The sequence below is a fragment of the Cynocephalus volans genome, chromosome 13 (genome assembly GCF_027409185.1).
Source record: "Cynocephalus volans isolate mCynVol1 chromosome 13, mCynVol1.pri, whole genome shotgun sequence".
Lineage (NCBI taxonomy): Eukaryota > Metazoa > Chordata > Mammalia > Dermoptera > Cynocephalidae > Cynocephalus > Cynocephalus volans.
The window spans coordinates 42,493,968-42,521,858 of NC_084472.1; the positions used below are offsets into that span (position 1 = coordinate 42,493,968).

General features: G+C 50.1%; 3 protein-coding genes and 3 non-coding genes across 6 annotated transcripts; all 6 read right to left on the reverse strand.

Moving 5' to 3' along the window:
* Positions 1-515: 515 nt before the first annotated feature.
* On the reverse strand, positions 516-9,226 carry LOC134361645 (elongin-A-like). The gene is made up of 5 exons (XM_063076660.1): positions 9,191-9,226; positions 8,994-9,108; positions 4,811-4,902; positions 3,139-3,161; positions 516-2,970 (listed from the first exon to the last, which is right to left on the reverse strand). Exons 1-5 carry the CDS (start codon positions 9,224-9,226, stop codon positions 516-518), a joined length of 2,721 nt encoding a protein of 906 aa, XP_062932730.1.
* On the reverse strand, positions 4,043-4,147 carry LOC134362285 (U6 spliceosomal RNA). Its single transcript, XR_010021562.1, has one exon. It is a non-coding gene; the product is annotated as a U6 spliceosomal RNA (small nuclear RNA).
* Positions 9,227-9,806: 580 nt separating the features above from the next.
* On the reverse strand, positions 9,807-18,527 carry LOC134361646 (elongin-A-like). Its single transcript, XM_063076662.1, has 3 exons — positions 18,492-18,527; positions 18,295-18,409; positions 9,807-12,283 (listed from the first exon to the last, which is right to left on the reverse strand). The coding sequence occupies exons 1-3, from the start codon at positions 18,525-18,527 to the stop codon at positions 9,807-9,809; spliced, it is 2,628 nt and encodes an 875-aa protein (XP_062932732.1).
* LOC134362286 (U6 spliceosomal RNA) lies at positions 13,344-13,448 on the reverse strand. Its single transcript, XR_010021563.1, has one exon. It is a non-coding gene; the product is annotated as a U6 spliceosomal RNA (small nuclear RNA).
* A 580-nt stretch (positions 18,528-19,107) lies between the features above and the next one.
* Positions 19,108-27,823, reverse strand: LOC134361647 (elongin-A-like). Its single transcript, XM_063076663.1, is given in 4 exon segments — positions 19,108-19,581; positions 19,583-21,585; positions 27,591-27,705; positions 27,788-27,823. Coding segments are annotated over 4 exon segments (2,628 nt in total).
* On the reverse strand, positions 22,640-22,744 carry LOC134362287 (U6 spliceosomal RNA). Its single transcript, XR_010021564.1, has one exon. It is a non-coding gene; the product is annotated as a U6 spliceosomal RNA (small nuclear RNA).
* Positions 27,824-27,891: the final 68 nt, after the last annotated feature.

A 27,891-nucleotide genomic window follows, 5' to 3' on the forward strand; every position in this document is an offset into this window, starting at 1 on the left:
GATATTTTGGGACCTTGGTGGACAGAGGAAAACTGAAACTGGGAACGCGAAACTGCACGCAAGGGGGGAGGGGAGGGGGGGACTACTTTGAGGACTCTAGGATTGAGTCCAAGAAAGCCTTATCTGCTCCAGGATGGACAAAGGAGAGAGAGACGGCCAATCTCTTGTATATCATTTTATTTACAAATATGAACACGATCTGGGGACGATATGGATTGGTTAAAACTCTGTCCTTCTTTCCAAAGAGGCTAGTTAACATCCTCAGTGCAATTGGTGTTAAAACCTGCTGCGAGACTGAGGATTCAGAGCTTGGGGATTCTGAAGCGTCCACCAAGCAGGGCGGCAGCGTCCCAGGTGCAGCGCGTGAAAACTGCAGGATTCAGATCCAGGAGGTCCCACCAACGAAAGACGCCAGTGTCCTTTGCAAGTCCCATTCCCCGACTCGAATCGCCTTTGAATTCCTTCCCAACCACCCCACCGCCCCCCGAGTTCTCTGTCCAATGCGAGTCCTCGGCTCATCGGCGGGAGTATGTGTTCCTGTAATCTCGGATCGTCTTGGCCATGAGCGGGGCTACTTTCTTGGCGGCGGCTTTCCTGGTGCTGGGGCCGCAGGAGGGGGGCCTCGCAGGGAGCGGGTGAAAGCGGCTGTGGCCACCGGTGCTGCTGGAGGGGGGCCGGCTGCTCTCCTGTGGGCGTGGGGCCGGCTGCACCTCGGCTTTATCGGGGATGGCCGCTCCTCCCGAGGCAGGCTTTTCCTGCCTCCTGGGAACCTCACAAGGCTTGTCGAGCACAGAGTGGAAGAAGATCATCTGTGTCTGTCGGCCTCTGGGCCTCTCGGCGCGTGCAGAGCGGATCTTCATCGTCACCAGCCGGAGCCGCCGCTCTCGGGCCTCCCGGAGCCGCAGGTACATCTCCCGCCACGACTCGTGCTCCTCCGGCCGGGCTTCCTTAAAGTCTCGTTGACAGCGCCTTTTCCATAAGTGGCCCGTTTCTTTCGCTAGTGTGGGATTGTATTTCTCGATGATGCGACCTGGCTGATCGGGCGTGCACCCCTTCCACGCGGGCTCCGGAGCAGGACACGGGTCTCCCCCCGCTTCCCGGACAGCAGGGACGCTGGTCCCGAGGGCCCACACCCGCCGCTCACACGCAGTCACGGTTCTAGGCAGGCCGGCGCTCCTGGGGCCCGAGTACACCGGCATCTTCGAGTTCCTTCTGCGTCCCGTAGGAAATCCACCCTCTTCTTCTTGCTGGGGGGAAGGGAGTGCGTGTATCTCTGGCGGGAAGGAGGACATCAGTTCAAGGACAGACAGTGCCCTGTCACTGGCCCGCATCCCGGGTAACGGGAGGTCTGGCAGCACCGGCGGGGCGTCGGTGGGGACCCTTTTCAGCTTGGCTACGTGCGCTCCGGGCGGTGGCGGCTCCTCTGTCTCATTTTCCTGCACCTTGGCTAGTCTGGGAAGCAGGCTCCCATTTTCACGAGTGCGTTTAGAGTCCGTCTCGTGAAGGTCTTTGACTCTCAGAGTAGTGGCCAGAGTTTTCACCGTCCTTTCCTTTCCCTTCCAAGGCCGGCCATAGGTGGAGTATGCCTCAAAGGGCACAGCAGGCTGCTCAGAGTCAGCCTCCATATCTGCCAACTCCTCCTCTTCAGGGAGGGAGCTCTCCCAGGTGGAAGGTCTGCGTATCCCTTCTCGAGTGCTGAGCTTGTTGGAAAGCTTGCCTGGCACCGTGGGCAGCAGGCCTCCTGCGCCCTCTCCTGTGTCTAAGCTTTCTGGGCTTGGCTTCTTTGTTTCGTCTGCTTTGGGTTCGTCAGAGTCTTTGTCCCTCTTCTCCTCTAGGTGGTTGTCCCGAGCAGCGTCCAAGGCGGGTAGAGAGGGAACGCAACCGAGCTCCGATGCCTTCTCTCTCCTGGCCCGCCTAGAGGGCGGTTTGTCCTTGGTACTGTCCCCCGAGATGGCCCTTGGACCTTCCTCTGGGGAGAAGGCCTTGTGGGATTTCTGGCTGAATCCAGCAGGGAACATCTCGTCGTCCCCAGCCCCCGCCGGGCCTTTCTGCCTGTGGGAAGATACCTGCGCCGGGCTTGGGCTCACGACGGCCCCTTGCCCCCGGGGTTTGCCCAGGTGTCCCTCTTGACGGAGTCCCGGACTGCCCTGAGGGGCATCAGCGTGGCCTTTTCCAGGCTTCTGGCGGAGAACAGCGGGCTCGGGGCCCTCCTCCTCCGGGGGCACGCAATGGTCCACGCACATCTGGTGAGGACCGGCAAGGGACAGACGGATCCGGATGTGGCCATCGCCGGAAGACGCCCAGTCTGAGGAGGAAGCCAGTGCAACTGTGTAGCGCTTGGTGCTCCCGCCTCTCCTGTCGCCACCGGGAGACCCCTTGGGAGGTGTTTGGAGCTGCGAGAGTCTCCTGTGCTTTCTGTGTCCGCGCTCCGTGCCGTCGGATGGGCTCTCGGAGGCTCCGTGGCTTTCTGGGCAGGCGCCCTGCACCTTCGGCTCCTTCGGAAACTCCTCCCTGGGGCGCTTTCGGGAACGGCTCTCCTCCAAGGCCAGTTGTTCAGGCCGGGTGTCCCGCGCCACGACCAGCAACTTCTTCCACTGGGCGGCTAAGTCCCTGGCCAAGCTGCCCACGTGCTGGTGTGTGCGCAAGCGCTTGACCGTCTTGCGGACTCCAGTCTCCGCCAGGGAGTGTGCTGTCACTGGCAAGGCGGAGAGTTTCTTCAGGTATTTCGCCAGCTTCTTGGGATCGGAGTGGGCAGCCAGGCGCGCCTGCAGCTTGACCACGGCGTGCAGCGCCCCGTCGGCTGCCATGGCCGTCCCGGGCGCAGCCTCGTCGGCGCAGCTGGGCGGGCGTCGCTGCTTGGGCCGCAGCTCTGTCCTCAGTACAGCGAGCAGCTCGGCCTGGGCACGCGGGTCCTCGCCGACCGCCGCCGGGCTGACCTGCTGCTTTTGCTTGGGGGTGCGGAGCCGCCGCCTGGAAGAACCGCCGCGAAGCGCTGTCCGAGGTAGAAGGAAGCCTCAGCGCGGGACTCCCGTCCTTATAAAGCCGGCACGCCCCGCTCCCGGGCTGTGAGCCGCGCCCTGATGACCAGCAGTGATTGGTCCTGGGCTTCCTCGCCTCTTGACTGATTGATTGCCTTACCAGGACTCAATCAGGAGTGACCTCTGTGGGTGGAGTTCCGGACACCGGCAGCAAGGTGTGCGAAAACACGTACTCCCCGATGCAGTGGGTGGAAACGCTAATTGCTACCACCTGTTTGTAGAGCATATTGACAAGATCGAGCGAAAAGAAAAATTCCCATAGGCGTTGACCGAGCAATTCCACTCTTAGCATTTTATAGCGTACAGAGTCAATTCCGCAATGCTGTAGAAACACTCCACGTGCACACACACGCACACACACACACACACACACACACACACACACACACACAGGTGTACACAGAGACCTAGAACCCAGCAGTTTCATTGTCCACTTATCCGTAGGCCGGACAGTGCATTTCATACCCTCCCTAACCTAAGCTAGGCGGGAGCATTTCTCAGAAATCTTTCCTTCATCCTCTTTCCAGAATCCCTGGAGAGAGTCATGTAAACATTCAGCCATCAGAATAGCCAGTGAACACACTGACCAGAATGAATAGGAAGGTAAAGACTTGGGACAGAGGGACCTCCAGATCCTAAACTGATCTTTACCTTGTTGACGACTTTCTTAAAATAACAAGCAAACAAACAAAAAACGTAAACAGCCTATCAGAGATGCTTGTACAGAGGGATTTGATTCCATGCTTGCAAAATGGTAGCTGTCCAAACTCCAAACAAAAGTGTTTCCTCCTTTTTCCTTTCTAGAATCACGGAGTTTGTCAGTGTCTTCAGCTCCACCGTAGGTGATGAGGACCGAGTCGTTTAGAATTCTGTTTGGATATGGCGCTGACTCAAAAATGGCTTTTGTCCTCAGCAGAGTGTGAAGCAGCTTGCACTTGGGATCGCCTGGCCTTGAAACAATAATGTCACTTTGGAAATTCAGTTTTTATCAAGAGTAGAAAAAGAGATAGAGATAGGAAAACACAGATTTACCTGTGATGCTTGTGCAGGGGTCATGCTGACCTTCTCTGTCTCGTTCCAATCTTAGTACATGTGGGGCTGAAGTGAGCAGAAAATTCAATGTTCCACTAGAATGAGGCTATGTCCGATCAGTATTCCTCCGCTACTTGGTTTTTACCCAACTGAGCGTAAGGATCCTCTACAGTACTCGAAAGCCACGGAAGCTCTGAGAAGGAACTGCTTCAGTGTTTTTCGTTTGACCACACGACTAAAGACAAATAAATCACAACTGGTATGAACACACAGGAACGGTTTTTGGAAAGTCACGACTGATTCGCATATTCGTGTGTACAGGCCAAATAATCCTGAAACAGAGTCACTTTTATTAATCGTCATGTGTCTTTCGGTGTGCTTTTCGAAAGTTAGGTGAGTCTTTTACATTAAAAAGTATCTAGTGTAAGTGTGAGCTAATTAATAAGGTGGTTGACTACTTTTTTAAAGGAGTGTTGTTCTATGCCTTAGCTCTTCTTAATTGCGTTGGGACGCTGAAAAAAAGCCAGAGAAATTGAAGATTTCATTACGTCGATGTTTTGCTCCGAAGAACTGAAGTTTACTAAACTTTCAACGCTCAGACATTTACGCATCTATCGAAATACCAATAGCTGTAAACAGTGTGTACTTTTAAGTACTAATCGACCAAACTCTAAGTCATTATGAAGCTAAGCTGAGTGTCAAGTAAGTCTTGCGTTTTAAGTGCTCCGCTCTGTTCTTACGCGAGGAAGATTAACCACTTCGCTACTGACCACTGCTGCGGCCTTGTGGGCATCTTCTAAAAATCTGTGGCTGCTGTTGAACCATATTCTTCCTGTACGTGGACCAGGAAAGGGAAACTGATCAGACAACCTGGAACCCTTTGCTAATGCCACACTGCTGTTCTTGGAGACGACTTCATCTTCCCCCCACCCACTCCTCCTCTTCTAGGTTTTCATGGCACTGTAAAGGGCTTTGTAAATGGTTTCTTGGTTTTTACTTCGTTTTATATTTATTACCGATTTGTAGATTTACAACCGGCCTTTGTCACTGATCTTACTTTAGCAACATTGGCAACTTCATTTACTGATCCTCACAGTTTATGTTTGAAGCCTTCGAACTTTTCTCAACATGTAATTCCATTATCCGTGCACAAAGACAGGGATAATTCTTTCTTCCCTTCCTTCTCTCTTTTTAAAAATTCTTACACCACGTATTTGTTTTTCTTGTCTCATCTTACTACTTAGGACCTCCGTGTTAGTCAGTTCTCTGTCGTTTACAAGAGAATACCCGAAACTGGGTCTATCTAGAGAAACAGAGTTTAGTTTGTCCAGTTTTGGAGGCTGGGAAGTCCGAGGTTCAATGGGCTTGTCTGGTGAGGGCCTTCTTCTTGATGGGGATGTGCCGAGTGACCCGAGGCAATGCAGTTTATCACAGGGTGCGGGTGACCAAAGCGAGCTAATATGCTTCTTTCTCTCCTGATAAAGCTGGTGCTGCCACTCGGGTGATAACCCATCCATCCACCAACTCATCCATCCGTGATGGTATTAATTCACTCAAGAGGGCATAGCCCTCATGATTCAATCACCTCTTAAAGACCCCACCTTCAACGCTGCTACATTGGGGATCAAGCTTCCACGTGACCTTTGGAGGGGACAAGCATTCAAATCACAGCAACGTTAATAAGATGTTGCGTAGAAGTGGGGATAAGAGGCATTATTGTCTTTTTCCCAATCTTGAAGGGAAAGCTTTTGGCATTTCATTAGTCAGTCTTATGTTTCCTGCAGGTTTTTCGTAGAGATCGTTTTGTCAGGTCAAGGCAGTTGTCTTCTATTCCTACGTTGTCCGGGGTTTTTGTTTCCTGTCCTTGTCTTTCCTTTTACTTTTTAAAAAATATCAACGATAGGTTGTACATTTTATGAATCACTTCTCTGCACTTTTGGAAATGATGACCTAATTTCTTTATTTTGCAATGTGGCACACTGACTGTATCACGTGATTCACTAACCCTAAACCAACCTTGCCTCAGTCCTAAGACACACTGAACTTGAATATTACGTATCACTGATTCAATTTGCTCCTAGTTTGCTTTGGATTTGTGAGTATATTAATGAATGGGATTGGGCTGTTCTAATGCTTTCAGTGTCCTTGTCAGGTCAGAGCTCTTACACATCTTTTATTGAATACTTCTATAACTATTTGTCTTCTGGATACTATCGTAAATGGTATTAACTAAAATAGTTTTTCGAAAGTGTTGCGATAGTTTCAGTACGTTGAGTCCCCCATGGATCTGTCTCAATTGTTTGTTATTCCTCATACTTCTCTGTGTTGTTCTTAAGTTGGCATGTGTGCCAGGCAGTGTAATTGAGACTTTATTTTTAGAAATAATCTGAGATGAAGGATGATGGTATCCTCTCACAGAGGTGATTTAGGTTTGTTTCTGCCTTGCGCCTGGAGCGAGGCCCGGCAGTCCAGGAATATCTGAATCCCGTTTCAGGGACTGAGGGTTTTCTGGGCCGCATAGGCAATGGGTAGCAGAGGTTGGGCAACTTAACTTGTTGTCTGTATTTATTCCTAGGACAGGGCCCAGACCAGGGTCCTCAATCTTGCTGGGCCTAGAATTCCAACTTTTGTGCCCTCAGCACCTTGAGGTTGTCGACAGTGCTTGGTGTCCTAGCATCGTAGAAGTAGGCAAATGTCCGTAGGAACAATGGCTTCCAATGGCATGGCCACCTATGCGCATCTATGAATACTGTAGTCCTCCCTTATTTGTGGTTTTCCTCTCCTTAATATCAGTTGCCTGCAGTCCAATGTGGTGTGAAAATATCAGATGAACAATTACAGAAATAAACCGTTCAGAGGTTTTAAATTGCGAGCCGTTCTCTGGAGTGTGACAAAACCTCACATGGCCCCGCTCCATACCGTAAGCATTCCTTTTTCCAGTGTGTCCACCTGTACACCCTCCCTGCCCGCTCGTGACTGGGAGGCCATCCTGGTGATCAAATCAACTGTCACCCTATCGCGGTGTTTGCGTCCGAGTCGCCGTATTTTACTTAATAATGGCCACAACGCACAAGAGCGGTCATGCTGGGAATTCGGATATGTCAAATAGAAGCCATAAAGTGCTTCCTTTAGGCGAAAAGGTGAAAGTTCTCTACTTAGTAAGGAAAGGGAAAAAAATTATATGCTGAGGTTACTGAGATGTACTGTCAGAACAAATGTTGTGTCTGTGAGATTGTGAAGAAGTTCAAAGAAATTCATGCTGGTTTCGCTGTCGCACCTCAAACTGCAAAGATTTTGGCCACAGTCTAGGCAACAATGTTTAGTGAAGATGAAAAAGACATTAAATTTGTGGGTGGAAGACATGGACAGGAGCATGTTGCAATAGATGGTACTGTCCGAGGTTTCGGACATCCGATGGGGGGCCTGATATTTACATCCAACGGATGAGGGGAACTCCTGGGATTTTAAAATACTGAAGAATGGGACTACATAAAAATAAAAAGGAATGAAAGAGAAAGTCAAAAGATTGAGCTGGGAGAGATATTTACAACTCGTAGAACATTCAACTCATACAATTTCCTTTATATCCAATGAGCTCCCACACACCAATGTGAAAAAAGACCAACGACTTAGGAGAGAAATGGGGAACACATAGGAAAACGTGGCTCCCCGACCCCCCAAAACAAGCGACTCTTGAATACAGGAGAAGATGCTCACCACCATGAAGATGAAAATAAAAGACAATGTGGTGAAATTTGGGACCTATTAATATAGTTCGAAACATTAACAACCTGCTGTGTTGGAACAGATTATCCTAGATTGCTTGTAGATGTAGAAATTAATACAAACGCTATACAAGTAAGCCTGTAAAATTTAAAATGTATGTATATATTTAAAAGTGTATCCTTAGACACATCCATATCACTTGTAGAGTGAGAGGCTGAATGTATAAACGGGTAAAGGGCAAAAACCACAGAGAAGCTCGGGAAGCCAAACCACAACCCCTGGAGCCACCAGCCCAGAAAAGCAAACTACAGCCTCTACGGCAATCAGTCCAGGAAGCCCAATCACAACCACTGCAGCAGTTGGCACACACCAGTCAGGATCGGGTCAGCAATGCCAGCTTGGGAATTTTGGCCCCAGTGTCCAAGTCAAGACCAACTAGAGAAAGCCAAATATGCTCTCAAAACCAATCGCGTCAGATGCTCTGCTTCCAGTTAGCCTGCTTACAGCTTCCCCAAGTCAACAACCTCCAATCCGAAAATACCCGGAACCCTCCTTCCTTTTTGATAGAGAACTTTGCTACTCCCCCGCCTACCTTTGAGTTTGCCAAATGCGACCGATGGTTTCTGACTCCCTTGCTTTCTATGTATATGTACAGCGAGCGTTTTCTAAACAGTCTGTTTGTTTTTGCTTGCGTCTTTTTCATTTATTTCCACAAATCCCTTCTACTAAACTTGCATGTATGAAAAATATATTCATATTCTTTGATAGAGCGATTTCACTTGTAGGATTTTATCCCACAAACACACCTGCCTCTATGCGTGTGCGCGCGCATGTGTGCATCTGTGTCCGTGAACAGGTGTCCCTGACGTCCAGGATAGACGTTTCAAGACGCCGGTGGATACATAAAGCCACAGATAGTAGCAAACCCAGTTGCCGTCAAAGGGAGCACGTTTCTTTTCGTTTCTTCCACCCGCAAATCGAATGCCATTTCCATCCTAACCAAGCAGCCATCGTGCAGCGAGGCCGAAAGGATCGCAGTTGGATGTGCGACGGCACGAAGTTTCCTTTCCTTCTTCACAGCTTCGCATAAGGAAGACTTGCTTTCATGGGAGATCTTTGCAACCCTCACATATGATTTTCCCCTTTCCTTATGAAGTCCAGGACTTTTCACCTTTTCGGGTAAAGGAAGCCCTTTACGGCTTCTCTTTGGCATATGCGAATTGCCCGCATCACTCCTCTTGCACTCGGTGGCCATTACGAAGGAAAAGAAGTGTGACTTAAACGCAAGCTCTGCAATGTGGCGACAGTCGGTCTGAAAACGGAGATGGTTACTAAGTGAGCAGTGGCCCGGGAGCATCTAGGGCGTGGACGTGTAGCACAAAGGGATGACTCACGTCCCGGCCAGGCAGGCTGCGCATGCGAGATTTCATCGCACTGCTCTGAAGAGCCTGCAACTTCAAATTTCTGCCTTGTTCGTTTCTGAAATTTTCCATTTGATATTTTGGGACCTTGGTGGACAGAGGAAAACTGAAACTGGGAACGCGAAACTGCACGCAAGGGGGGAGGGGAGGGGGGGACTACTTTGAGGACTCTAGGATTGAGTCCAAGAAAGCCTTATCTGCTCCAGGATGGACAAAGGAGAGAGAGACGGCCAATCTCTTGTATATCATTTTATTTACAAATATGAACACGATCTGGGGACGATATGGATTGGTTAAAACTCTGTCCTTCTTTCCAAAGAGGCTAGTTAACATCCTCAGTGCAATTGGTGTTAAAACCTGCTGCGAGACTGAGGATTCAGAGCTTGGGGATTCTGAAGCGTCCACCAAGCAGGGCGGCAGCGTCCCAGGTGCAACGCGTGAAAACTGCAGGATTCAGATCCAGGAGGTCCCACCAACGAAAGACGCCAGTGTCCTTTGCAAGTCCCATTCCCCGACTCGAATCGCCTTTGAATTCCTTCCCAACCACCCCACCGCCCCCCGAGTTCTCTGTCCAATGCGAGTCCTCGGCTCATCGGCGGGAGTATGTGTTCCTGTAATCTCGGATCGTCTTGGCCATGAGCGGGGCTACTTTCTTGGCGGCGGCTTTCCTGGTGCTGGGGCCGCAGGAGGGGGGCCTCGCAGGGAGCGGGTGAAAGCGGCTGTGGCCACCGGTGCTGCTGGAGGGGGGCCGGCTGCTCTCCTGTGGGCGTGGGGCCGGCTGCACCTCGGCTTTATCGGGGATGGCCGCTCCTCCCGAGGCAGGCTTTTCCTGCCTCCTGGGAACCTCACAAGGCTTGTCGAGCACAGAGTGGAAGAAGATCATCTGTGTCTGTCGGCCTCTGGGCCTCTCGGCGCGTGCAGAGCGGATCTTCATCGTCACCAGCCGGAGCCGCCGCTCTCGGGCCTCCCGGAGCCGCAGGTACATCTCCCGCCACGACTCGTGCTCCTCCGGCCGGGCTTCCTTAAAGTCTCGTTGACAGCGCCTTTTCCATAAGTGGCCCGTTTCTTTCGCTAGTGTGGGATTGTATTTCTCGATGGTGCGACCTGGCTGATCGGGCGTGCACCCCTTCCACGCGGGCTCCGGAGCAGGACACGGGTCTCCCCCCGCTTCCCGGACAGCAGGGACGCTGGTCCCGAGGGCCCACACCCGCCGCTCACACGCAGTCACGGTTCTAGGCAGGCCGGCGCTCCTGGGGCCCGAGTACACCGGCATCTTCGAGTTCCTTCTGCGTCCCGTAGGAAATCCACCCTCTTCTTCTTGCTGGGGGGAAGGGAGTGCGTGTATCTCTGGCGGGAAGGAGGACATCAGTTCAAGGACAGACAGTGCCCTGTCACTGGCCCGCATCCCGGGTAACGGGAGGTCTGGCAGCACCGGCGGGGCGTCGGTGGGGACCCTTTTCAGCTTGGCTACGTGCGCTCCGGGCGGTGGCGGCTCCTCTGTCTCATTTTCCTGCACCTTGGCTAGTCTGGGAAGCAGGCTCCCATTTTCACGAGTGCGTTTAGAGTCCGTCTCGTGAAGGTCTTTGACTCTCAGAGTAGTGGCCAGAGTTTTCACCGTCCTTTCCTTTCCCTTCCAAGGCCGGCCATAGGTGGAGTATGCCTCAAAGGGCACAGCAGGCTGCTCAGAGTCAGCCTCCATATCTGCCAACTCCTCCTCTTCAGGGAGGGAGCTCTCCCAGGTGGAAGGTCTGCGTATCCCTTCTCGAGTGCTGAGCTTGTTGGAAAGCTTGCCTGGCACCGTGGGCAGCAGGCCTCCTGCGCCCTCTCCTGTGTCTAAGCTTTCTGGGCTTGGCTTCTTTGTTTCATCTGCTTTGGGTTCGTCAGAGTCTTTGTCCCTCTTCTCCTCTAGGTGGTTGTCCCGAGCAGCGTCCAAGGCGGGTAGAGAGGGAACGCAACCGAGCTCCGATGCCTTCTCTCTCCTGGCCCGCCTAGAGGGCGGTTTGTCCTTGGTACTGTCCCCCGAGATGGCCCTTGGACCTTCCTCTGGGGAGAAGGCCTTGTGGGATTTCTGGCTGAATCCAGCAGGGAACATCTCGTCGTCCCCAGCCCCCGCCGGGCCTTTCTGCCTGTGGGAAGATACCTGCGCCGGGCTTGGGCTCACGACGGCCCCTTGCCCCCGGGGTTTGCCCAGGTGTCCCTCTTGACGGAGTCCCGGACTGCCCTGAGGGGCATCAGCGTGGCCTTTTCCAGGCTTCTGGCGGAGAACAGCGGGCTCGGGGCCCTCCTCCTCCGGGGGCACGCAATGGTCCACGCACATCTGGTGAGGACCGGCAAGGGACAGACGGATCCGGATGTGGCCATCGCCGGAAGACGCCCAGTCTGAGGAGGAAGCCAGTGCAACTGTGTAGCGCTTGGTGCTCCCGCCTCTCCTGTCGCCACCGGGAGACCCCTTGGGAGGTGTTTGGAGCTGCGAGAGTCTCCTGTGCTTTCTGTGTCCGCGCTCCGTGCCGTCGGATGGGCTCTCGGAGGCTCCGTGGCTTTCTGGGCAGGCGCCCTGCACCTTCGGCTCCTTCGGAAACTCCTCCCTGGGGCGCTTTCGGGAACGGCTCTCCTCCAAGGCCAGTTGTTCAGGCCGGGTGTCCCGCGCCACGACCAGCAACTTCTTCCACTGGGCGGCTAAGTCCCTGGCCAAGCTGCCCACGTGCTGGTGTGTGCGCAAGCGCTTGACCGTCTTGCGGACTCCAGTCTCCGCCAGGGAGTGTGCTGTCACTGGCAAGGCGGAGAGTTTCTTCAGGTATTTCGCCAGCTTCTTGGGATCGGAGTGGGCAGCCAGGCGCGCCTGCAGCTTGACCACGGCGTGCAGCGCCCCGTCGGCTGCCATGGCCGTCCCGGGCGCAGCCTCGTCGGCGCAGCTGGGCGGGCGTCGCTGCTTGGGCCGCAGCTCTGTCCTCAGTACAGCGAGCAGCTCGGTCTGGGCACGCGGGTCCTCGCCGACCGCCGCCGGGCTGACCTGCTGCTTTTGCTTGGGGGTGCGGAGCCGCCGCCTGGAAGAACCGCCGCGAAGCGCTGTCCGAGGTAGAAGGAAGCCTCAGCGCGGGACTCCCGTCCTTATAAAGCCGGCACGCCCCGCTCCCGGGCTGTGAGCCGCGCCCTGATGACCAGCAGTGATTGGTCCTGGGCTTCCTCGCCTCTTGACTGATTGATTGCGTTACCAGGACTCAATCAGGAGTGACCTCTGTGGGTGGAGTTCCGGACACCGGCAGCAAGGTGTGCGAAAACACGTATTCCCCGATGCAGTGGGTGGAAACGCTAATTGCTACCACCTGTTTGTAGAGCATATTGACAAGATCGAGCGAAAAGAAAAATTCCCATAGGCGTTGACCGAGCAATTCCACTCTTAGCATTTTATAGCGTACAGAGTCAATTCCGCAATGCTGTAGAAACACTCCACGTGCACACACACGCACACACACACACACACACACACACACACACACACACACACACACACACAGGTGTACACAGAGACCTAGAACCCAGCAGTTTCATTGTCCACTTATCCGTAGGCCGGACAGTGCATTTCATACCCTCCCTAACCTAAGCTAGGCGGGAGCATTTCTCAGAAATCTTTCCTTCATCCTCTTTCCAGAATCCCTGGAGAGAGTCATGTAAACATTCAGCCATCAGAATAGCCAGTGAACACACTGACCAGAATGAATAGGAAGGTAAAGACTTGGGACAGAGGGACCTCCAGATCCTAAACTGATCTTTACCTTGTTGACGACTTTCTTAAAATAACAAGCAAACAAACAAAAAACGTAAACAGCCTATCAGAGATGCTTGTACAGAGGGATTTGATTCCATGCTTGCAAAATGGTAGCTGTCCAAACTCCAAACAAAAGTGTTTCCTCCTTTTTCCTTTCTAGAATCACGGAGTTTGTCAGTGTCTTCAGCTCCACCGTAGGTGATGAGGACCGAGTCGTTTAGAATTCTGTTTGGATATGGCGCTGACTCAAAAATGGCTTTTGTCCTCAGCAGAGTGTGAAGCAGCTTGCACTTGGGATCGCCTGGCCTTGAAACAATAATGTCACTTTGGAAATTCAGTTTTTATCAAGAGTAGAAAAAGAGATAGAGATAGGAAAACACAGATTTACCTGTGATGCTTGTGCAGGGGTCATGCTGACCTTCTCTGTCTCGTTCCAATCTTAGTACATGTGGGGCTGAAGTGAGCAGAAAATTCAATGTTCCACTAGAATGAGGCTATGTCCGATCAGTATTCCTCCGCTACTTGGTTTTTACCCAACTGAGCGTAAGGATCCTCTACAGTACTCGAAAGCCACGGAAGCTCTGAGAAGGAACTGCTTCAGTGTTTTTCGTTTGACCACACGACTAAAGACAAATAAATCACAACTGGTATGAACACACAGGAACGGTTTTTGGAAAGTCACGACTGATTCGCATATTCGTGTGTACAGGCCAAATAATCCTGAAACAGAGTCACTTTTATTAATCGTCATGTGTCTTTCGGTGTGCTTTTCGAAAGTTAGGTGAGTCTTTTACATTAAAAAGTATCTAGTGTAAGTGTGAGCTAATTAATAAGGTGGTTGACTACTTTTTTAAAGGAGTGTTGTTCTATGCCTTAGCTCTTCTTAATTGCGTTGGGACGCTGAAAAAAAGCCAGAGAAATTGAAGATTTCATTACGTCGATGTTTTGCTCCGAAGAACTGAAGTTTACTAAACTTTCAACGCTCAGACATTTACGCATCTATCGAAATACCAATAGCTGTAAACAGTGTGTACTTTTAAGTACTAATCGACCAAACTCTAAGTCATTATGAAGCTAAGCTGAGTGTTAAGTAAGTCTTGCGTTTTAAGTGCTCCGCTCTGTTCTTACGCGAGGAAGATTAACCACTTCGCTACTGACCACTGCTGCGGCCTTGTGGGCATCTTCTAAAAATCTGTGGCTGCTGTTGAACCATATTCTTCCTGTACGTGGACCAGGAAAGGGAAACTGATCAGACAACCTGGAACCCTTTGCTAATGCCACACTGCTGTTCTTGGAGACGACTTCATCTTCCCCCCACCCACTCCTCCTCTTCTAGGTTTTCATGGCACTGTAAAGGGCTTTGTAAATGGTTTCTTGGTTTTTACTTCGTTTTATATTTATTACCGATTTGTAGATTTACAACCGGCCTTTGTCACTGATCTTACTTTAGCAACATTGGCAACTTCATTTACTGATCCTCACAGTTTATGTTTGAAGCCTTCGAACTTTTCTCAACATGTAATTCCATTATCCGTGCACAAAGACAGGGATAATTCTTTCTTCCCTTCCTTCTCTCTTTTTAAAAATTCTTACACCACGTATTTGTTTTTCTTGTCTCATCTTACTACTTAGGACCTCCGTGTTAGTCAGTTCTCTGTCGTTTACAAGAGAATACCCGAAACTGGGTCTATCTAGAGAAACAGAGTTTAGTTTGTCCAGTTTTGGAGGCTGGGAAGTCCGAGGTTCAATGGGCTTGTCTGGTGAGGGCCTTCTTCTTGATGGGGATGTGCCGAGTGACCCGAGGCAATGCAGTTTATCACAGGGTGCGGGTGACCAAAGCGAGCTAATATGCTTCTTTCTCTCCTGATAAAGCTGGTGCTGCCACTCGGGTGATAACCCATCCATCCACCAACTCATCCATCCGTGATGGTATTAATTCACTCAAGAGGGCATAGCCCTCATGATTCAATCACCTCTTAAAGACCCCACCTTCAACGCTGCTACATTGGGGATCAAGCTTCCACGTGACCTTTGGAGGGGACAAGCATTCAAATCACAGCAACGTTAATAAGATGTTGCGTAGAAGTGGGGATAAGAGGCATTATTGTCTTTTTCCCAATCTTGAAGGGAAAGCTTTTGGCATTTCATTAGTCAGTCTTATGTTTCCTGCAGGTTTTTCGTAGAGATCGTTTTGTCAGGTCAAGGCAGTTGTCTTCTATTCCTACGTTGTCCGGGGTTTTTGTTTCCTGTCCTTGTCTTTCCTTTTACTTTTTAAAAAATATCAACGATAGGTTGTACATTTTATGAATCACTTCTCTGCACTTTTGGAAATGATGACCTAATTTCTTTATTTTGCAATGTGGCACACTGACTGTATCACGTGATTCACTAACCCTAAACCAACCTTGCCTCAGTCCTAAGACACACTGAACTTGAATATTACGTATCACTGATTCAATTTGCTCCTAGTTTGCTTTGGATTTGTGAGTATATTAATGAATGGGATTGGGCTGTTCTAATGCTTTCAGTGTCCTTGTCAGGTCAGAGCTCTTACACATCTTTTATTGAATACTTCTATAACTATTTGTCTTCTGGATACTATCGTAAATGGTATTAACTAAAATAGTTTTTCGAAAGTGTTGCGATAGTTTCAGTACGTTGAGTCCCCCATGGATCTGTCTCAATTGTTTGTTATTCCTCATACTTCTCTGTGTTGTTCTTAAGTTGGCATGTGTGCCAGGCAGTGTAATTGAGACTTTATTTTTAGAAATAATCTGAGATGAAGGATGATGGTATCCTCTCACAGAGGTGATTTAGGTTTGTTTCTGCCTTGCGCCTGGAGCGAGGCCCGGCAGTCCAGGAATATCTGAATCCCGTTTCAGGGACTGAGGGTTTTCTGGGCCGCATAGGCAATGGGTAGCAGAGGTTGGGCAACTTAACTTGTTGTCTGTATTTATTCCTAGGACAGGGCCCAGACCAGGGTCCTCAATCTTGCTGGGCCTAGAATTCCAACTTTTGTGCCCTCAGCACCTTGAGGTTGTCGACAGTGCTTGGTGTCCTAGCATCGTAGAAGTAGGCAAATGTCCGTAGGAACAATGGCTTCCAATGGCATGGCCACCTATGCGCATCTATGAATACTGTAGTCCTCCCTTATTTGTGGTTTTCCTCTCCTTAATATCAGTTGCCTGCAGTCCAATGTGGTGTGAAAATATCAGATGAACAATTACAGAAATAAACCGTTCAGAGGTTTTAAATTGCGAGCCGTTCTCTGGAGTGTGACAAAACCTCACATGGCCCCGCTCCATACCGTAAGCATTCCTTTTTCCAGTGTGTCCACCTGTACACCCTCCCTGCCCGCTCGTGACTGGGAGGCCATCCTGGTGATCAAATCAACTGTCACCCTATCGCGGTGTTTGCGTCCGAGTCGCCGTATTTTACTTAATAATGGCCACAACGCACAAGAGCGGTCATGCTGGGAATTCGGATATGTCAAATAGAAGCCATAAAGTGCTTCCTTTAGGCGAAAAGGTGAAAGTTCTCTACTTAGTAAGGAAAGGGAAAAAAATTATATGCTGAGGTTACTGAGATGTACTGTCAGAACAAATGTTGTGTCTGTGAGATTGTGAAGAAGTTCAAAGAAATTCATGCTGGTTTCGCTGTCGCACCTCAAACTGCAAAGATTTTGGCCACAGTCTAGGCAACAATGTTTAGTGAAGATGAAAAAGACATTAAATTTGTGGGTGGAAGACATGGACAGGAGCATGTTGCAATAGATGGTACTGTCCGAGGTTTCGGACATCCGATGGGGGGCCTGATATTTACATCCAACGGATGAGGGGAACTCCTGGGATTTTAAAATACTGAAGAATGGGACTACATAAAAATAAAAAGGAATGAAAGAGAAAGTCAAAAGATTGAGCTGGGAGAGATATTTACAACTCGTAGAACATTCAACTCATACAATTTCCTTTATATCCAATGAGCTCCCACACACCAATGTGAAAAAAGACCAACGACTTAGGAGAGAAATGGGGAACACATAGGAAAACGTGGCTCCCCGACCCCCCAAAACAAGCGACTCTTGAATACAGGAGAAGATGCTCACCACCATGAAGATGAAAATAAAAGACAATGTGGTGAAATTTGGGACCTATTAATATAGTTCGAAACATTAACAACCTGCTGTGTTGGAACAGATTATCCTAGATTGCTTGTAGATGTAGAAATTAATACAAACGCTATACAAGTAAGCCTGTAAAATTTAAAATGTATGTATATATTTAAAAGTGTATCCTTAGACACATCCATATCACTTGTAGAGTGAGAGGCTGAATGTATAAACGGGTAAAGGGCAAAAACCACAGAGAAGCTCGGGAAGCCAAACCACAACCCCTGGAGCCACCAGCCCAGAAAAGCAAACTACAGCCTCTACGGCAATCAGTCCAGGAAGCCCAATCACAACCACTGCAGCAGTTGGCACACACCAGTCAGGATCGGGTCAGCAATGCCAGCTTGGGAATTTTGGCCCCAGTGTCCAAGTCAAGACCAACTAGAGAAAGCCAAATATGCTCTCAAAACCAATCGCGTCAGATGCTCTGCTTCCAGTTAGCCTGCTTACAGCTTCCCCAAGTCAACAACCTCCAATCCGAAAATACCCGGAACCCTCCTTCCTTTTTGATAGAGAACTTTGCTACTCCCCCGCCTACCTTTGAGTTTGCCAAATGCGACCGATGGTTTCTGACTCCCTTGCTTTCTATGTATATGTACAGCGAGCGTTTTCTAAACAGTCTGTTTGTTTTTGCTTGCGTCTTTTTCATTTATTTCCACAAATCCCTTCTACTAAACTTGCATGTATGAAAAATATATTCATATTCTTTGATAGAGCGATTTCACTTGTAGGATTTTATCCCACAAACACACCTGCCTCTATGCGTGTGCGCGCGCATGTGTGCATCTGTGTCCGTGAACAGGTGTCCCTGACGTCCAGGATAGACGTTTCAAGACGCCGGTGGATACATAAAGCCACAGATAGTAGCAAACCCAGTTGCCGTCAAAGGGAGCACGTTTCTTTTCGTTTCTTCCACCCGCAAATCGAATGCCATTTCCATCCTAACCAAGCAGCCATCGTGCAGCGAGGCCGAAAGGATCGCAGTTGGATGTGCGACGGCACGAAGTTTCCTTTCCTTCTTCACAGCTTCGCAGAAGGAAGACTTGCTTTCATGGGAGATCTTTGCAACCCTCACATATGATTTTCCCCTTTCCTTATGAAGTCCAGGACTTTTCACCTTTTCGGGTAAAGGAAGCCCTTTACGGCTTCTCTTTGGCATATGCGAATTGCCCGCATCACTCCTCTTGCACTCGGTGGCCATTACGAAGGAAAAGAAGTGTGACTTAAACGCAAGCTCTGCAATGTGGCGACAGTCGGTCTGAAAACGGAGATGGTTACTAAGTGAGCAGTGGCCCGGGAGCATCTAGGGCGTGGACGTGTAGCACAAAGGGATGACTCACGTCCCGGCCAGGCAGGCTGCGCATGCGAGATTTCATCGCACTGCTCTGAAGAGCCTGCAACTTCAAATTTCTGCCTTGTTCGTTTCTGAAATTTTCCATTTGATATTTTGGGACCTTGGTGGACAGAGGAAAACTGAAACTGGGAACGCGAAACTGCACGCAAGGGGGGAGGGGAGGGGGGGACTACTTTGAGGACTCTAGGATTGAGTCCAAGAAAGCCTTATCTGCTCCAGGATGGACAAAGGAGAGAGAGACGGCCAATCTCTTGTATATCATTTTATTTACAAATATGAACACGATCTGGGGACGATATGGATTGGTTAAAACTCTGTCCTTCTTTCCAAAGAGGCTAGTTAACATCCTCAGTGCAATTGGTGTTAAAACCTGCTGCGAGACTGAGGATTCAGAGCTTGGGGATTCTGAAGCGTCCACCAAGCAGGGCGGCAGCGTCCCAGGTGCAACGCGTGAAAACTGCAGGATTCAGATCCAGGAGGTCCCACCAACGAAAGACGCCAGTGTCCTTTGCAAGTCCCATTCCCCGACTCGAATCGCCTTTGAATTCCTTCCCAACCACCCCACCGCCCCCCGAGTTCTCTGTCCAATGCGAGTCCTCGGCTCATCGGCGGGAGTATGTGTTCCTGTAATCTCGGATCGTCTTGGCCATGAGCGGGGCTACTTTCTTGGCGGCGGCTTTCCTGGTGCTGGGGCCGCAGGAGGGGGGCCTCGCAGGGAGCGGGTGAAAGCGGCTGTGGCCACCGGTGCTGCTGGAGGGGGGCCGGCTGCTCTCCTGTGGGCGTGGGGCCGGCTGCACCTCGGCTTTATCGGGGATGGCCGCTCCTCCCGAGGCAGGCTTTTCCTGCCTCCTGGGAACCTCACAAGGCTTGTCGAGCACAGAGTGGAAGAAGATCATCTGTGTCTGTCGGCCTCTGGGCCTCTCGGCGCGTGCAGAGCGGATCTTCATCGTCACCAGCCGGAGCCGCCGCTCTCGGGCCTCCCGGAGCCGCAGGTACATCTCCCGCCACGACTCGTGCTCCTCCGGCCGGGCTTCCTTAAAGTCTCGTTGACAGCGCCTTTTCCATAAGTGGCCCGTTTTCTTTCGCTAGTGTGGGATTGTATTTCTCGATGGTGCGACCTGGCTGATCGGGCGTGCACCCCTTCCACGCGGGCTCCGGAGCAGGACACGGGTCTCCCCCCGCTTCCCGGACAGCAGGGACGCTGGTCCCGAGGGCCCACACCCGCCGCTCACACGCAGTCACGGTTCTAGGCAGGCCGGCGCTCCTGGGGCCCGAGTACACCGGCATCTTCGAGTTCCTTCTGCGTCCCGTAGGAAATCCACCCTCTTCTTCTTGCTGGGGGGAAGGGAGTGCGTGTATCTCTGGCGGGAAGGAGGACATCAGTTCAAGGACAGACAGTGCCCTGTCACTGGCCCGCATCCCGGGTAACGGGAGGTCTGGCAGCACCGGCGGGGCGTCGGTGGGGACCCTTTTCAGCTTGGCTACGTGCGCTCCGGGCGGTGGCGGCTCCTCTGTCTCATTTTCCTGCACCTTGGCTAGTCTGGGAAGCAGGCTCCCATTTTCACGAGTGCGTTTAGAGTCCGTCTCGTGAAGGTCTTTGACTCTCAGAGTAGTGGCCAGAGTTTTCACCGTCCTTTCCTTTCCCTTCCAAGGCCGGCCATAGGTGGAGTATGCCTCAAAGGGCACAGCAGGCTGCTCAGAGTCAGCCTCCATATCTGCCAACTCCTCCTCTTCAGGGAGGGAGCTCTCCCAGGTGGAAGGTCTGCGTATCCCTTCTCGAGTGCTGAGCTTGTTGGAAAGCTTGCCTGGCACCGTGGGCAGCAGGCCTCCTGCGCCCTCTCCTGTGTCTAAGCTTTCTGGGCTTGGCTTCTTTGTTTCATCTGCTTTGGGTTCGTCAGAGTCTTTGTCCCTCTTCTCCTCTAGGTGGTTGTCCCGAGCAGCGTCCAAGGCGGGTAGAGAGGGAACGCAACCGAGCTCCGATGCCTTCTCTCTCCTGGCCCGCCTAGAGGGCGGTTTGTCCTTGGTACTGTCCCCCGAGATGGCCCTTGGACCTTCCTCTGGGGAGAAGGCCTTGTGGGATTTCTGGCTGAATCCAGCAGGGAACATCTCGTCGTCCCCAGCCCCCGCCGGGCCTTTCTGCCTGTGGGAAGATACCTGCGCCGGGCTTGGGCTCACGACGGCCCCTTGCCCCCGGGGTTTGCCCAGGTGTCCCTCTTGACGGAGTCCCGGACTGCCCTGAGGGGCATCAGCGTGGCCTTTTCCAGGCTTCTGGCGGAGAACAGCGGGCTCGGGGCCCTCCTCCTCCGGGGGCACGCAATGGTCCACGCACATCTGGTGAGGACCGGCAAGGGACAGACGGATCCGGATGTGGCCATCGCCGGAAGACGCCCAGTCTGAGGAGGAAGCCAGTGCAACTGTGTAGCGCTTGGTGCTCCCGCCTCTCCTGTCGCCACCGGGAGACCCCTTGGGAGGTGTTTGGAGCTGCGAGAGTCTCCTGTGCTTTCTGTGTCCGCGCTCCGTGCCGTCGGATGGGCTCTCGGAGGCTCCGTGGCTTTCTGGGCAGGCGCCCTGCACCTTCGGCTCCTTCGGAAACTCCTCCCTGGGGCGCTTTCGGGAACGGCTCTCCTCCAAGGCCAGTTGTTCAGGCCGGGTGTCCCGCGCCACGACCAGCAACTTCTTCCACTGGGCGGCTAAGTCCCTGGCCAAGCTGCCCACGTGCTGGTGTGTGCGCAAGCGCTTGACCGTCTTGCGGACTCCAGTCTCCGCCAGGGAGTGTGCTGTCACTGGCAAGGCGGAGAGTTTCTTCAGGTATTTCGCCAGCTTCTTGGGATCGGAGTGGGCAGCCAGGCGCGCCTGCAGCTTGACCACGGCGTGCAGCACCCCGTCGGCTGCCATGGCCGTCCCGGGCGCAGCCTCGTCGGCGCAGCTGGGCGGGCGTCGCTGCTTGGGCCGCAGCTCTGTCCTCAGTACAGCGAGCAGCTCGGCCTGGGCACGCGGGTCCTCGCCGACCGCCGCCGGGCTGACCTGCTGCTTTTGCTTGGGGGTGCGGAGCCGCCGCCTGGAAGAACCGCCGCGAAGCGCTGTCCGAGGTAGAAGGAAGCCTCAGCGCGGGACTCCCGTCCTTATAAAGCCGGCACGCCCCGCTCCCGGGCTGTGAGCCGCGCCCTGATGACCAGCAGTGATTGGTCCTGGGCTTCCTCGCCTCTTGACTGATTGATTGCGTTACCAGGACTCAATCAGGAGTGACCTCTGTGGGTGGAGTTCCGGACACCGGCAGCAAGGTGTGCAAAAACACGTACTCCCCGATGCAGTGGGTGGAAACGCTAATTGCTACCACCTGTTTGTAGAGCATATTGACAAGATCGAGCAAAAAGAAACATTCACATAGGCGTTGACCGAGCAATTCCACTCTTAGCATTTTATAGCGTACAGAGTCAATTCCGCAATGCTGTAGAAACACTCCACGTGCACACACACGCACACACACACACACACACACACACACACACACACACACACACAGGTGTACACAGAGACCTAGAACCCAGCAGTTTCATTGTCCACTTATCCGTAGGCCGGACAGTGCATTTCATACCCTCCCTAACCTAAGCTAGGCGGGAGCATTTCTCAGAAATCTTTCCTTCATCCTCTTTCCAGAATCCCTGGAGAGAGTCATGTAAACATTCAGCCATCAGAATAGCCAGTGAACACACTGACCAGAATGAATAGGAAGGTAAAGACTTGGGACAGAGGGACCTCCAGATCCTAAACTGATCTTTACCTTGTTGACGACTTTCTTAAAATAACAAACAAACAAACAAAAAACGTAAACAGCCTATCAGAGATGCTTGTACAGAGGGATTTGATTCCATGCTTGCAAAATGGTAGCTGTCCAAACTCCAAACAAAAGTGTTTCCTCCTTTTTCCTTTCTAGAATCACGGAGTTTGTCAGTGTCTTCAGCTCCACCGTAGGTGATGAGGACCGAGTCGTTTAGAATTCTGTTTGGATATGGCGCTGACTCAAAAATGGCTTTTGTCCTCAGCAGAGTGTGAAGCAGCTTGCACTTGGGATCGCCTGGCCTTGAAACAATAATGTCACTTTGGAAATTCAGTTTTTATCAAGAGTAGAAAAAGAGATAGAGATAGGAAAACACAGATTTACCTGTGATGCTTGTGCAGGGGTCATGCTGACCTTCTCTGTCTCGTTCCAATCTTAGTACATGTGGGGCTGAAGTGAGCAGAAAATTCAATGTTCCACTAGAATGAGGCTATGTCCGATCAGTATTCCTCCGCTACTTGGTTTTTACCCAACTGAGCGTAAGGATCCTCTACAGTACTCGAAAGCCACGGAAGCTCTGAGAAGGAACTGCTTCAGTGTTTTTCGTTTGACCACACGACTAAAGACAAATAAATCACAACTGGTATGAACACACAGGAACGGTTTTTGGAAAGTCACGACTGATTCGCATATTCGTGTGTACAGGCCAAATAATCCTGAAACAGAGTCACTTTTATTAATCGTCATGTGTCTTTCGGTGTGCTTTTCGAAAGTTAGGTGAGTCTTTTACATTAAAAAGTATCTAGTGTAAGTGTGAGCTAATTAATAAGGTGGTTGACTACTTTTTTAAAGGAGTGTTGTTCTATGCCTTAGCTCTTCTTAATTGCGTTGGGACGCTGAAAAAAAGCCAGAGAAATTGAAGATTTCATTACGTCGATGTTTTGCTCCGAAGAACTGAAGTTTACTAAACTTTCAACGCTCAGACATTTACGCATCTATCGAAATACCAATAGCTGTAAACAGTGTGTACTTTTAAGTACTAATCGACCAAACTCTAAGTCATTATGAAGCTAAGCTGAGTGTCAAGTAAGTCTTGCGTTTTAAGTGCTCCGCTCTGTTCTTACGCGAGGAAGATTAACCACTTCGCTACTGACCACTGCTGCGGCCTTGTGGGCATCTTCTAAAAATCTGTGGCTGCTGTTGAACCATATTCTTCCTGTACGTGGACCAGGAAAGGGAAACTGATCAGACAACCTGGAACCCTTTGCTAATGCCACACTGCTGTTCTTGGAGACGACTTCATCTTCCCCCCACCCACTCCTCCTCTTCTAGGTTTTCATGGCACTGTAAAGGGCTTTGTAAATGGTTTCTTGGTTTTTACTTCGTTTTATATTTATTACCGATTTGTAGATTTACAACCGGCCTTTGTCACTGATCTTACTTTAGCAACATTGGCAACTTCATTTACTGATCCTCACAGTTTATGTTTGAAGCCTTCGAACTTTTCTCAACATGTAATTCCATTATCCGTGCACAAAGACAGGGATAATTCTTTCTTCCCTTCCTTCTCTCTTTTTAAAAATTCTTACACCACGTATTTGTTTTTCTTGTCTCATCTTACTACTTAGGACCTCCGTGTTAGTCAGTTCTCTGTCGTTTACAAGAGAATACCCGAAACTGGGTCTATCTAGAGAAACAGAGTTTAGTTTGTCCAGTTTTGGAGGCTGGGAAGTCCGAGGTTCAATGGGCTTGTCTGGTGAGGGCCTTCTTCTTGATGGGGATGTGCCGAGTGACCCGAGGCAATGCAGTTTATCACAGGGTGCGGGTGACCAAAGCGAGCTAATATGCTTCTTTCTCTCCTGATAAAGCTGGTGCTGCCACTCGGGTGATAACCCATCCATCCACCAACTCATCCATCCGTGATGGTATTAATTCACTCAAGAGGGCATAGCCCTCATGATTCAATCACCTCTTAAAGACCCCACCTTCAACGCTGCTACATTGGGGATCAAGCTTCCACGTGACCTTTGGAGGGGACAAGCATTCAAATCACAGCAACGTTAATAAGATGTTGCGTAGAAGTGGGGATAAGAGGCATTATTGTCTTTTTCCCAATCTTGAAGGGAAAGCTTTTGGCATTTCATTAGTCAGTCTTATGTTTCCTGCAGGTTTTTCATAGAGATCGTTTTGTCAGGTCAAGGCAGTTGTCTTCTATTCCTACGTTGTCCGGGGTTTTTGTTTCCTGTCCTTGTCTTTCCTTTTACTTTTTAAAAAATATCAACGATAGGTTGTACATTTTATGAATCACTTCTCTGCACTTTTGGAAATGATGACCTAATTTCTTTATTTTGCAATGTGGCACACTGACTGTATCACGTGATTCACTAACCCTAAACCAACCTTGCCTCAGTCCTAAGACACACTGAACTTGAATATTACGTATCACTGATTCAATTTGCTCCTAGTTTGCTTTGGATTTGTGAGTATATTAATGAATGGGATTGGGCTGTTCTAATGCTTTCAGTGTCCTTGTCAGGTCAGAGCTCTTACACATCTTTTATTGAATACTTCTATAACTATTTGTCTTCTGGATACTATCGTAAATGGTATTAACTAAAATAGTTTTTCGAAAGTGTTGCGATAGTTTCAGTACGTTGAGTCCCCCATGGATCTGTCTCAATTGTTTGTTATTCCTCATACTTCTCTGTGTTGTTCTTAAGTTGGCATGTGTGCCAGGCAGTGTAATTGAGACTTTATTTTTAGAAATAATCTGAGATGAAGGATGATGGTATCCTCTCACAGAGGTGATTTAGGTTTGTTTCTGCCTTGCGCCTGGAGTGAGGCCCGGCAGTCCAGGAATATCTGAATCCCGTTTCAGGGACTGAGGGTTTTCTGGGCCGCATAGGCAATGGGTAGCAGAGGTTGGGCAACTTAACTTGTTGTCTGTATTTATTCCTAGGACAGGGCCCAGACCAGGGTCCTCAATCTTGCTGGGCCTAGAATTCCAACTTTTGTGCCCTCAGCACCTTGAGGTTGTCGACAGTGCTTGGTGTCCTAGCATCGTAGAAGTAGGCAAATGTCCGTAGGAACAATGGCTTCCAATGGCATGGCCACCTATGCGCATCTATGAATACTGTAGTCCTCCCTTATTTGTGGTTTTCCTCTCCTTAATATCAGTTGCCTGCAGTCCAATGTGGTGTGAAAATATCAGATGAACAATTACAGAAATAAACCGTTCAGAGGTTTTAAATTGCGAGCCGTTCTCTGGAGTGTGACAAAACCTCACATGGCCCCGCTCCATACCGTAAGCATTCCTTTTTCCAGTGTGTCCACCTGTACACCCTCCCTGCCCGCTCGTGACTGGGAGGCCATCCTGGTGATCAAATCAACTGTCACCCTATCGCGGTGTTTGCGTCCGAGTCGCCGTATTTTACTTAATAATGGCCACAACGCACAAGAGCGGTCATGCTGGGAATTCGGATATGTCAAATAGAAGCCATAAAGTGCTTCCTTTAGGCGAAAAGGTGAAAGTTCTCTACTTAGTAAGGAAAGGGAAAAAAATTATATGCTGAGGTTACTGAGATGTACTGTCAGAACAAATGTTGTGTCTGTGAGATTGTGAAGAAGTTCAAAGAAATTCATGCTAGTTTCGCTGTCGCACCTCAAACTGCAAAGATTTTGGCCACAGTCTAGGCAACAATGTTTAGTGAAGATGAAAAAGACATTAAATTTGTGGGTGGAAGACATGGACAGGAGCATGTTGCAATAGATGGTACTGTCCGAGGTTTCGGACATCCGATGGGGGGCCTGATATTTACATCCAACGGATGAGGGGAACTCCTGGGATTTTAAAATACTGAAGAATGGGACTACATAAAAATAAAAAGGAATGAAAGAGAAAGTCAAAAGATTGAGCTGGGAGAGATATTTACAACTCGTAGAACATTCAACTCATACAATTTCCTTTATATCCAATGAGCTCCCACACACCAATGTGAAAAAAGACCAACGACTTAGGAGAGAAATGGGGAACACATAGGAAAACGTGGCTCCCCGACCCCCCAAAACAAGCGACTCTTGAATACAGGAGAAGATGCTCACCACCATGAAGATGAAAATAAAAGACAATGTGGTGAAATTTGGGACCTATTAATATAGTTCGAAACATTAACAACCTGCTGTGTTGGAACAGATTATCCTAGATTGCTTGTAGATGTAGAAATTAATACAAACGCTATACAAGTAAGCCTGTAAAATTTAAAATGTATGTATATATTTAAAAGTGTATCCTTAGACACATCCATATCACTTGTAGAGTGAGAGGCTGAATGTATAAACGGGTAAAGGGCAAAAACCACAGAGAAGCTCGGGAAGCCAAACCACAACCCCTGGAGCCACCAGCCCAGAAAAGCAAACTACAGCCTCTACGGCAATCAGTCCAGGAAGCCCAATCACAACCACTGCAGCAGTTGGCACACACCAGTCAGGATCGGGTCAGCAATGCCAGCTTGGGAATTTTGGCCCCAGTGTCCAAGTCAAGACCAACTAGAGAAAGCCAAATATGCTCTCAAAACCAATCGCGTCAGATGCTCTGCTTCCAGTTAGCCTGCTTACAGCTTCCCCAAGTCAACAACCTCCAATCCGAAAATACCCGGAACCCTCCTTCCTTTTTGATAGAGAACTTTGCTACTCCCCCGCCTACCTTTGAGTTTGCCAAATGCGACCGATGGTTTCTGACTCCCTTGCTTTCTATGTATATGTACAGCGAGCGTTTTCTAAACAGTCTGTTTGTTTTTGCTTGCGTCTTTTTCATTTATTTCCACAAATCCCTTCTACTAAACTTGCATGTATGAAAAATATATTCATATTCTTTGATAGAGCGATTTCACTTGTAGGATTTTATCCCACAAACACACCTGCCTCTATGCGTGTGCGCGCGCATGTGTGCATCTGTGTCCGTGAACAGGTGTCCCTGACGTCCAGGATAGACGTTTCAAGACGCCGGTGGATACATAAAGCCACAGATAGTAGCAAACCCAGTTGCCGTCAAAGGGAGCACGTTTCTTTTCGTTTCTTCCACCCGCAAATCGAATGCCATTTCCATCCTAACCAAGCAGCCATCGTGCAGCGAGGCCGAAAGGATCGCAGTTGGATGTGCGACGGCACGAAGTTTCCTTTCCTTCTTCACAGCTTCGCAGAAGGAAGACTTGCTTTCATGGGAGATCTTTGCAACCCTCACATATGATTTTCCCCTTTCCTTATGAAGTCCAGGACTTTTCACCTTTTCGGGTAAAGGAAGCCCTTTACGGCTTCTCTTTGGCATATGCGAATTGCCCGCATCACTCCTCTTGCACTCGGTGGCCATTACGAAGGAAAAGAAGTGTGACTTAAACGCAAGCTCTGCAATGTGGCGACAGTCGGTCTGAAAACGGAGATGGTTACTAAGTGAGCAGTGGCCCGGGAGCATCTAGGGCGTGGACGTGTAGCACAAAGGGATGACTCACGTCCCGGCCAGGCAGGCTGCGCATGCGAGATTTCATCGCACTGCTCTGAAGAGCCTGCAACTTCAAATTTCTGCCTTGTTCGTTTCTGAAATTTTCCATTTGAT